The following is a 12275-nucleotide window of genomic DNA, read 5'->3' as shown; positions in this document are numbered from 1 at the left end:
AGTACAGCCTATGTAATTATACATGTGTATCAACTTCAGTTTTGACGCGTGTAATAACACAAGTGTATCTTTTTGATACGCTACGGATCAGAAGTCTTAGCAGTAAAAGTATGATTTATGTAAATACTGTGGAATAGCTTGCAACACGGTAACCTTATCACACCACATTGATTAATAAATTCTCTCATTATACTGTACCTTTTAACTACTACACAGGAACTTTCCTGTAATACAGTGTTAAAGCTACACTTTAAAATAAGACAGTTCCTGTGTAGTTACTATGTAATTACTATGTAATTACTGTGTAAGAATGCAGTTTTGATCTAGACATTGCTTTGGGGGAAATACAACACATTTAATTAATGTAATAACAGTTACATGTTAATATAAGGGGACGTCTGCTGTTCTGTCACATACATACAGAATGGTTTGAAGCTGAAACTTGTTAGTGTTACAATTAGTTACAATTTAATTGTCATATTACCTTTGTGTAATTACATGAGGAATATGCTGTTAAGACTAACATACACTTGTGTAATTACATCTGTATAAGTGAGTTATCTCATGTAATTACGCAAGGTATAATCCATCTGTAACAATGCCTTAAATATTAGTAGTTATATTGTTGTTAAATGTATTGTTCACATGTAATTATGGTTATAAGATGCACTTGATATAAACTGGGACAAATGTTATTACAGCCTTTTACTGCTGGGGAAAAAAAGACTTCTGAAAACAACTGTTGTTCGTCTGATTACAGATGTAATTACATTTGTTATTACTCTTGTGTAATTACATGTGAGAATAGGTCGTTACAACTATTAAGATACACTTGTGTAATTACACGCGAGGAAAAAAAAAGTTGGTACATGTGTAGTTAGACAAGGTTGACTTCTGTCATCCATTTGTAACAGTGACCATTATTATTTGCATTGTTGTTGCGTTTTTTGTTCACATGTAACTACACGATTATTAGAGACACTCAGTATAAAGTGGAACCAAGCTGGAAGATACAATGTAAGTAATGTCTTGATGTGAGTTATTATAAACGTCCTCTTACTGCTGGGGCGGGGGCGGGGGGGGGGTTCTGATGACCTGTAACTGTTTATTACCACAGCGTAATTGTGTAATAGAGAATAGGCTGTTATAACTTAAGATATACTGTAATTACATGAGACAAACAATTGCGTGAGATACACACGTGTAATTACATAAGGCTTACTTCTGAAATCCAGCTGTCTAAATCATTAGTAGTTACATTGTTGTACATATGTTGTTCACATGTAACTGCACAGTTATTAGAGATTCTTCTTCTAAAGTGGGACCTCAAGTCTTTGGCCTAATTAGTGTAATTGTGTAATAGAGAATAGGCTGTTAACTTGATATACTGTAATTACATGAGACAAACAATTGCGTGAGATACACACGTGTAATTACATAAGGCTTACTTCTGAAATCCAGCTGTGTTTAAAACATTAGTAGTTACATTGTTGTACATATGTTGTTCACATGTAACTACGCAGTTATTAGAGATGCTTCTCATAAAGTGGGACCTCAAGTCTTTGGCCTAATTAGTGTAATTGTGTAATAGAGAATGGGCTGTTATAACTTGATATATTGTAATTGCATGAGACAAAATTACGTGAGATACACACGTGTAATTACATAAGGCTTACTTCTGAAATCCAGCTGTGTCTAAAACATTAGTAGTTACATTGTTGTACATATGATGTTCACATGTAACTGCACAGTTATTAGAGATGCTTCTTCTAAAGTGGGACCTCAAGTCTTTGGCCTAATTAGTGACTTGTAATTAGCACTTAAGGAGATCTTCATGTGCAACGTCTGGGTGGTGAACTTACATTTGGACTAATTCTGAAAGCACATAAAAAGCAACAGAGGTGGAAATGTCTCAGAGGCAGCGGCTAATTGGAATCAGCCTGGTTTGGTGCTGTCATTATCAAAAGCCGCGTGCGCTGCTGATGAGGTAGCGCTCAACACTCTCGCGTTCACACGCTCGCGCGCCATCAAACACGCGCACCGAGATGAGAGGCCAAAGCGGTTAATGGAAAGACACGGTTGAAGAAGGGACGACACCAGAGACACAGAAGAGTGCAGTCAGCGGAGAGGAAGACGGCGCTCTGATGAAGCACTAATGTACCAAAAAAGGTTTAGCAAGTGCTCGTGGAAAGGTTGCACATAAAAGGGCGAATTCCTGATGAATGGTGGAAAATACCACAGAGACGATGAGGAGTCATTTATGACTCCCCGTTCTGTTCGGTTAATGGACAGTTCGTGTTGCTGTGTGTCCATCGCTGTATAAAAGTAGGTCTTTGCGAAACTCACTGGCTATTAAATATCACCAAACTTTCCCTGAAATTCTTAAAAAATGATGGATTTCATTTGAAGAAAAGACACTCTTTGGGAAATGCAGTTTTAATGGAATGAATGGGTTTTCTTTTGATGTCTTTCTCCTTCTGTCAGCTCTTTATGGCTATTTTATGTGTCTTTTTTTTTTTTTTTTTCCCTTTACTGTTTTAGATCTACTCAAAGGAGACCCACTTTTAGGTATTTGTCAAATTGACATTTTAGCAGGTGGATTTATCTCTGCTTGACAGTCTACTGTCTAATTTCTTTGAAATTATAGCTTAGCTGTCATGAGAGACGGGCCGACACTTCTGCAGTCTTTTTGTGGGCTAACTGTTGTAGAGCATCGCAGTTCCCAAGTTATGAATTTCACATTCTTACATAATTGATTCATTGTAGTGTGGGTAGAAAACTGTCTGACTGTTTAAGTTTGGTTATGGATTTCAGTCCAGTTTTCTGGGTTTGGTGCCCTCTAGTTATGAAGGGGGGTACTAATTAACCACTTGGACCCCCTGAATGGCTCAGAATGAAAAATGGAGTGGTCATTGTTTAGCTGCTTCACCCACAATCAGCTTCAGTCTTTGGTATCCTTAACTAACTAGAGATGCAGCGCTGGTCTGCCTCAGGGTGGCGCTGTGGCAAACTGGCTCACCCAGTTGGTCCTTCATACCCTACCAACTGTAATTATGGCCAGGATATAAAAGCTTTACAATACGCTTGATCCTATTTCTTCTGTTTACCTCTATCCCTTGTTTTTGAGTGTCATTTTGCCCCTTGGAACTGAGTTACAAGTAGTAGTGGTTGAAATCGTCCCTATGAAATGGGACCCTCAAATAAAGAAGAGCATTACTTTGTTAACAGGCTACTAGCGCTGCTCTGTAGGTGACCCTGCCCGTCTGCAGTGACAGCAGAGGAGGGTAAACTTCAGCTCCTCACTGCTGGGCTGTAGTTGCATTTAGGGAATCATAAGCCTTTAAAGAGGGGCAATTATTCATTGTCGCCCACCCCTAATTCCAGTTCTTTAGCGAAATGAAGCTGAAGTCAGCTGTTTGCCAGCTTTGCGTTAGAATTTTCCCGTTCTATCTTAAATGGTGAAACGAGAAATTTAGCTAGCTATCTACTGAGACATCAGCATACTACTAGCGTTTTCGTGCTTGAGCAAGACACCTAACCCCCAACTGCTCCCCGGGCACTATGGATAGGGCTGCCCACTGCTTTGGGCAAGTGTGCTCACTGCCCCCTAGTGTGTGTATATGGTGTTGTACTGCACGGATGGGTTAAATGCAGAGGGGAAGTTTCCTAATAAGGGTCACTTCATTTGTTAATTAGCTCTTATATAAGTTAACCCTTTAAATTCCCAGGCTTATTCCATAATAAGGCTTATCATTCAGTAACTACAGGGACTTCAGTTTAAACTGGTTTAGCTATTCTTAGGTTATAGAAGTGTGTAGTAAAACTTTGGGCCTCCCAAATGACCCTGGCTATTTAAGCGGTTAAATAAATAAAACCAAAAAGAACCAAACATTTAAAGGCAGACATGCACTGAGTGAGTAATACGTTAGGGCTTAGAACCTCCTCTACCAGCCCTCTTGCCTTGGTCAGTTCTTGGGACCAGCACAAGAACAAATCATGGTAAAATTCAAACCATATGTCATTTTTCCTGGTAAAATAAGAAATTTGCCATTTCTGGTGGCTTTTTTTACAACTAACAATGAAAAAATAAGATGAACAAAACAGTAGAATATGACCATAAAGTTGACCATGTGCATATTTATCCATTTTCAGATGATCGTCCCGCCGTACGAGTCCAGAATCACGACCGCCAAACTGCTGATAGAGGCTGAGGAGTTTGAGGTATGATGAAACTACGGCTTGCCTTTATGATGTCTGGCCGGCTGACAGGTGTGCGGCCTTTGCTTTGTTTTCCTACCCATTTATGGGATGATTTATGCGTTTGAAGTCATAAAAACATGCTTTCATGAATAACAATCAAGCAAAGACTGCTTTGATGGTGCCCCATAAGTGTCCAGTGAGGTTTTGTTCCCAAAATCTTTATTTCTTTAATGAGTTTGTTGAAAGAATGATGATAAAGTTTATATACAGGGTGTTTCAAAAAGATTCATCCACTTTCAAAGAGCCATGTTTTTCCAACTGTAAAGGCACCTGGGAACCAGTCACATACCAATTGTAAGAGGGGGTTGTAGAGTTTCTGACTGTCAGTGGAAGATGGCTCCCTTCAGTCTGAGTAGAAAGCGTTCTGCGGTCTCCACTTCGATAAGAGTGAATCCGTCATAACTGTGCAGTGTGATTTTCATCAGCTGTGAAGCTCCAACAGCTCGGAGTGTCCGTCGTTGGTTCCACAACACTGGATGATCTCCGAAATTGCACTGAAAGAGCTGTGAGTGCAGTGATGCCCGACGCGCTTAATCGAGTAAGGGATGAATTTGACTATGGCGTTGATGTTCATACACTTGTACATCCATCCATTTTCTAAGCCGCTTCTCCGAAGGGTCGCGGGGGAGTGCTGGAGCCTATCCCAGCAGTCTTCGGGCGGAAGGCAGGATACACCCTGGACAGGTCGCCAGTCCATCGCAGGGCAGACAGACACACACAGACAGTCACTCACACACTCACACCTAGGGGCAATTTAGCACGTCCAATTGGCCTGACTGCATGTCTTTGGACTGTGGGAGGAAACCGGTGAACCCAGAGGAAACCCACACAGACACGGGGAGAACATGCAAACTCCACACAGAGAGGACCCTGGTTGCCCGGCCAGGGAATCGAACCCAGGCCCTCCTTGCTGTGAGGCGACAGCGCTACCCACCACGCCACCGTGCCGCCAACACACATACAATTGTACAATTACATAATACAATTTGTGCTCATTTAAACCAGTTACAGTTTATTGCGTTGATCTGTGATGATTTACAAGTGAAAAAGATCATGAAATTGGATGAATCTCTTTGAATCACCCTGTACTTATAAGTAGTAATGGGTGATATTGCCTAAAATAATTTGCCACAATATAACTAAATTCAGATTTTTGTCATACATATCATGGTTTATGCTATATATTCTTTTGAATCGCCTCTTTTTTGATGCTTATTTTAAAAAGTATTTTGGTAGGTTAACCCTGGCTTATTATTCTGGGAAATCCTGAAACTTTGACATTTTGCTGAATGTTTCACGTCTGAATTTCTACACGGCTGAATTTTCGTGTTGGACAGCTTTTTTTTCCTTTTCCCAAATATTGTGTGCCGGAACGTAAAAGCTGCCCCATTTAAGGGAAAGGGAATTTTTTGGTGAGATGGCAACTTCAGCTACTCTGTTTGTACGTTGTTATATGTGCTCATTTGTGCCGTACTCGTCTGATGGTAATGTCAAAACGTATTGCTTGTTGAGATGCCTGATGTTATTTGTTGCTGCTATTGCTTCACGTGCTTTAACGAAGGCTCACGCTGGAATGTAGTGTACTTTCTCGCTAGTCTGTGCCTGGTACATCTTGCCCTATATGTCCATGATTCATACTTACCATGCACTTCCCTCAGTCAAATATAATTAGCAAATGTGCAGAACAGAAGGTCACTCGATAAATGAAAGAATGCAGTAAGAATGACGCATTACACATTAGTGTTTTAATGGGTAAGGCCATTGACTTTCTTTAAGGCCTTTGTGCCGTAGTGGCGCGTGATTTGATGTATATTGAATGTATTCATCTGAAGCCTTGGGTTAACTACACAACTTTTACAGTCTGAAGAGATTATAAAAGGCTGAAATATTAGGGATCCACACTAAACTCTTAGGGATCACACACTACTCAACTTTTAAGCTGTTGCTGAAAGAATGGAACTCGCTGAACTCTCAAACTCTCGCGTTTTCCCTTTACTAGGAGACGCAGATAAACGTGGAGCTGCTGCGGCTGTTGTCTCTGCCGTTTGTACTGACACAGTAAAGAATCAGCAGGTAAACATGTTTAAGAGGCTCAGGGATTCAAAAATGTGGTCAGTTTGTATTCGTAAATGTACCTAAACGCAACTGCTCATGCCTTAAACTCGACCCGTTAAAAAGCTTGGCTCCACACGTGAGAGACTTGCCATATTTTCTTCTTTTGCACTGTTTTCATTGGTTGTTGCAGGAATCAGTTCAGATAGTCGTGGACCAGTTTACACTAGATTTCGCTCAGAGTCGGGTTAAAAATCAGAGTCTGCACGACTCGACCCTCTCTCCAACTGTCGACTCCGACTGACCCAAAAATGCACGCTCGGCCAGACTGAGAATCGGGACTAAAATCGGGATGAAAGTTGTGTAACCTCGGCTTAAAAATCGCCTGGCATCTTCAAATGTGGTGACGGGTCCAAGTCCTGACTGATATATTGTTTGGCCAATGTTATGAAATTCTAAATGAGAGCAGAACCTCATATTTGACTTTCATAGTTCAACTGTAGGGGTCTGTTTGATTTTTAATCCTGAAGTTATATCAGTGTTATTGGTTATCCGTATTGATCTGACCCCACACAGAACTGGACCAGCTAAATGAATAACGTCCTGTTGTGCTTCGAATTTTGCTGTTGCTGTTTTGGGCACGTCTGAGGTCTGAAGGCCTTCTGAGCTCCCGGCATCGAAGCTTTATTGCTCAATATTGTGAAATTAGCATTTTTCATATCCGAGACAGCAAGTGAGGGTGAGTGAAGGTGCCGTGCCCCGGAGCAGGCTTTGGGGTGGAGTGTCTTGTTTGAGTGGGCACCAGTGGCCGATGGAGCAGGACTTTAAAATGGACTTTCTTACTAGAGTTAAGAAGACTGACCACATTAGACCGGTTTTAGCTGCACTGCGCTAAAATGATGAAATCTAGGCTTAAAGCATGTTTCATGGTTCAGCTTTAGTCAAAATTGTTCACCGTATCATTGATGGGAACCAGACGTCTGATGTGTTTTAATGCCCACATACAATGTTTTTAAACAAAATTGTTTTGGAGGTGATGCCTGAGACATTATTTTGTGGTGTATTTTTAACGCATTTTACATGTAGGCAGAATAGATTCCCATAGAAAGCGGAATTCCCTTATTACACATTGCAGGCACTATTTGGGTGGTGGATCATTCTCAGCACTGCAGTGACACTGACATGGTAGTGGTGGTGTCTTAGTGTGTGTTGTGCTGGTACGAGTGGATCAGACACAGCGGTGCTGTTGGAGTTTTTAAACACCTCAGTGTCACTGCTGGACTGAGAACAGTCCACCAACCAAAAATACCCAGCCAACAGCGTCCTCTGACCACTGATGAAGGACTAGACGATGACCGACAAAAACAGTGCAGCAGCAGATGAGCTGTCGTCTCTGACTTTATAACTGAGCTGGTAAATAGGACAATTAGCGTAGAAACAAAGAGGTGGTCTTGTTAGGCCTGATCAGGGTGTAAACACCAGAAATGTGTAGACTGACTTTTTGTTTTGGATAGTAAAAAAAAAGGGCTGTATTTGCGCTGTAGACATCATGAGCCCTGGTTCCCATCACCACCGTTGTAAAGACTCTTTACGATAAACTATTTCACATCAGATCACTCTGAATGGCTTTGTTTACACTTCACCAATTAAGTAGGCAGACATTTTAAAGATTTGCCCTTTAAATAGGGCTGCAGGATATGGACCAATGACTACACCCTGACGCATATAATAAAGGGCATTAGTGAATTAGTACTGTTACATGGGCAAAGCTTCGTGGACATATTTCAGCGTATTGCAGCCTTCTGTGATAATGGCCAATATTATGATTACCTACTTTTGAATTGCATATCTGCTGTTGGAGGAAAACCTTGTATCTCCGTTTTTTTTGTCCGTTTTCAGTTTTTGACATCATTTGAAAACACCTGTTGCCCTTTACATTGTGTGTAAATTTCATGATGATTGCACTAAAAGAAATGACCCAACATGACTTGGAAAAAAGTCTTGTTCCATTGACTTACATCAAAAGTAAAGTAGGTTTTTTCCTTCTCCTGCAAAGTTAGCACTATGGAGATGGGGTTTTCTTCCGACAGCAGTAAGATGTAAATGAAGTAGAGTTTCTTTTGAAATCTGCAGTCTTTGGTGGTGTTACGGCTTCGTCCCCTGACTTTCATGTCTTTGACCAAAGGCTAGGCTGCTGCCAGTGGAGAATTTCTTGAGTTCTCCATACGGCTGGTGGAAACATTTAATCAGTGTTTGGCTGGCCGCTTCAGTGATGCTTTTAATATATGTGAATGATGACTATATGATGAACACACAGTTCTGGATTCATAGTAGGTTGTTTATAATGAAATCTGGCTGTGGTTGGTGGAGCGTTATTATTGTACGCTTTTCTTGGACTGTCCTGCTGCGGCTCTCTCCTGTGGCTCTCTTTTAAAGCTTATTAAGCCCCATTTCGCTCTCGTGACAAATGACTGGGCTCTGTTTCAGCTTCACATAGACTTCTGCCCCAGTTACTTAAAAATAAAGTCTGTGTGTTTTACAGTGCTTTTCCACTAGATTTTTTTTTTTAACATGCCAGGTGGTAGAACCTTCAAAGCTGCCAGCAGCCATGTTTACATGCAACCTAATAATCCGTTAATAATCCGACTAATAGCTCAATCGGAATAGAATACGTCCATGTATATGGAATAGGCTAGTCCGATTGAGGCCATTCAGATTCGATTTCTGTCTTATTGATCGGGGTGGATAATCCTATAAATAATCTGAATGGCCTCAATCGGACTAGCCTATTCCAAGTTTCTATCTGATTGATCGTGGGTGGGTAATCCTATAAATAATCTGAATGGCCTAAATCGGACTAGCCTATTCAGAGTTTCTATCTGATTGATCGTGGGTGGATAATCCTATAAATAATCTGAATGGCCTAAATCGGACTAGCCTATTCCGAGTTTCTATCTGATTGATCGTGGGTGGGTAATCCTATAAATAATCTGAATGGCCTAAATCGGACTAGCCTATTCCGAGTTTCTATCTGATTGATTGTGGGTGTATAATCCTATAAATAATCTGAATGGCCTCAATCAGACTAGCCTATTCAGAGTTTCTATCTGATTGATCGTGGGTGGGTAATCCTATAAATAATCTGAATGGCCTAAATCAGACTAGCCTATTCAGAGTTTCTATCTGATTGATCGTGGGTGGGTAATCCTATAAATAATCTGAATGGCCTAAATCGGACTAGCCTATTCCGAGTTTCTGTCTGATTGATCGGGTGGATAATCCTATAAATAATCTGAATGGCCTCAATCGGACTAGCCTATTCCGAGTTTCTCTCTGATTGATCGGGGTGGATAATCCTATAAATAATCAGTTGAATAGAAGAATAATCTGTGTAAACGCCTGTATCTGATTACGTTCTCTATCGGAAAGTTTCAAGCTTCAAATTTATCATATGTCAGAAAAATTTAATGTGGGGGTGTATGAGGTGCAGTTCTTAGTGTGAATACTTTCTTAAAGCAAGACTGAATACTGTCTGGACCATCAAGTCTATTAAAAATGCCTGAATACCCAAAACCATCCAGATCGATCTCTGAATTCTGCGCAGTACTGACAATTGGTTTTGGGGGGCTTTTTTCATCTTGCCGTTTCTCAGAGTGAATGGGATTGAATGTGGTTGCTTTAGACCGAACAAATCTCGCTTGAAAATTTCAGGCAATTGTAGGTTTTCCAGGGCTGGTTATTAGCCTCTGTTTTGGGTAGAAATGCCTTATTGATGGGAGTAATGATGGTTTAAAAAGCCAATTAGATGAATAAATGTTATTTAAAGTTCTGGTTGTGTTTGTGTGGTGCATGAAAAGACAGTGCTGAGTCATTGTGCGTGTGTTCTCGTAGTGCTATACTTGTGAGGACCCCGTGTCCTCACTATGATAGGACTGTATGAATTTTTGCTGTATGTAAGTTTTTATGAATGTGTGGTGTTTTCACCACAATTCTTTTTTTTATTTTTTTATTTCAAAACTAAAAGAGCAGACAATTTGCCTTTTGTATACCGAGGTGAAGGTTAGAGTTAGGTTTAGGTATGGTAGCACAAAAATCAATAGAAACCTATGAATGTCATCATATGTATAGCAAGACAAACGTGTGTGTGTGTGTGTGTGTGTGAGAGAGACAGTTAAAGCTACGGCTGAAAGTTTTCTAAACCCAGAATATGCACAATCTGTCTTAGTTAAAGAGGATTTGTTCTTAACTTCCTTGAATGAGTGTACTTTTGGTGTGCATGAATAATGATAAGAGGAGAGAGTGTTTGCTTTGTTTTTCTTTTAAAGCATTTTTCTCTCTTTCTCTCAAAGGGAAGGTTGCCTTTGAATAATTCAGGAATGGTATTTTACTCTGCACTTGACCTTTTCCGTGTGTGTGTGTGTGTGTGTGTGTGTGTGTGTGTGTGAGTGAGAGAGAGAGAGAGAGAGAGAGAGAGAGAGAAAGAGCGAGCGAGGCTCCTATGAACGGTAGGATGGAGTGTGGAAGTCCTGTCTAGCTCCCACTGAGAGTGAAGTGTCAAAGCCGTATAGAAGAGGGAAAAAAGAGGAGGAAATGGTTGAGAGAGGTTAAAAAGGAATGAAAAGGAGTGAATCAGCATAAGAGCTAGAAATTGACAGCTGAGAGGAGTTTTTTTTTCTTTTCCTATCTTTCTTCCGTTTGTTCTCTCCATCCCGGCGGAGAAGAGTAGGAGATGGAATCTCTTGAAAGCGTGTCTATGGCAGCCAGACTCCACTTTCCTCATTCGCTGCATGGGGGAGGCTATTAATATTAATGCCGGTCACCTGGCCGCTCGACAAAGCCGCGCCAAAGGTTGTGGGGTCGTCTCGGTGACAGCAGGCGCTTAGACAGAAGCCAAGCCCCCCACCGCGAGGCCTTTTGATTGGTCGTTGGGGGAAAGGTGAGCACAGACACAGAGGAAAGGCAGGATCAGGTAGTTAGCTATTTGAGTGAGGTTCCAGCAGGAGATCTTGAAAATAATTCATAGCGCCGTGTAGATGTTTATGCCTCCACTCGCTGAGTTTGGCAGGAATAAGAGGGGTGGATTAGCGAAGAATCGAATTTATGATTTGTTGCATGACGTCCACTCGAATGCAGGTAGCCAGCAAAGATGTTGTCTGTAGCTAATGTTTAATGTTTTTGTCTAAAGCTAATGTTGTTAACAGGTAATGGAAGAGTATAGCCACCAATTAGCCTTGTGTAAACTGCAGAAATCACAGCTGCAAGTTCTCGAATGGTCTAATTTAATCAGAAAAAAAGGTTGTTGTGTGCTTTTTTGAGGGAATGTACATTTCAGTGAGCATCAGCTAGTTCAGCTAACACACTTGACTGAACAGCCGGTCAACCATTTAGATTCTTTCAGAAAAATAATTTTCTGTTGACTCCTGCGTCCATGGCATTTGAATTTGTAGCGTCAAAGTTCACCTAGATGAGAACTACCACCAGAGAACTCGTAGAGAGGAGAAATTCCGCTCTGTAATGTCTGCCGGGTTTCTCAAACGCTAGAGGGCGCTCCTGAGCGAGTCCAAAATGAATGGGTACTGATGGAGTCTGACATTTTCATTCGTTCTGAACAATGAACAGCATAAAACGTCTTAATGCTGCCGTTATTTTAAAAGAGCTTTTAAACTCCAGTTATAGGAGTTTTAAGGTAGCACGAACAGCTAATGAGCTGCTCCGCTCGCCAATCAATCATCATGCTCTAGCAGTAATGTCAGCATTCTGCTGCCCAAAACCCGTTTGCTGTAGAAAAAATTAAATGTACAGGTACATTTTCTTTACTTTTTTTAGTGGAATACATCCTTCTACTTTCTGGTTACACCTATTCATTGAGGACTCTCTATCGGACGCCTTCTACTGTTTTGCAATCCTGTTTTTGATATAATGGCGGAAATAGGAAGAGGTCAGCCCCCTTATAAACCAGCTCT

General features: G+C 40.9%; 1 protein-coding gene across 1 annotated transcript in view; it reads left to right on the top strand.

Moving 5' to 3' along the window:
• Positions 1-12275, top strand: part of si:dkey-12j5.1 (probable assembly chaperone of rpl4) — a 215966-nt gene that overhangs the window by 22730 nt on the left and 180961 nt on the right. Inside the window, exon 8 of the mRNA XM_017695782.2 lies at positions 4153-4221. Coding sequence (XP_017551271.2) covers positions 4153-4221 — 69 coding nt within the window. The remainder of the gene's footprint in view (positions 1-4152; positions 4222-12275) is intronic.

This window comes from Pygocentrus nattereri, chromosome 24 (genome assembly GCF_015220715.1).
Source record: "Pygocentrus nattereri isolate fPygNat1 chromosome 24, fPygNat1.pri, whole genome shotgun sequence".
Taxonomy (NCBI): domain Eukaryota; kingdom Metazoa; phylum Chordata; class Actinopteri; order Characiformes; family Serrasalmidae; genus Pygocentrus; species Pygocentrus nattereri.
This window is presented reverse-complemented; position numbering and strand designations above follow the sequence as displayed.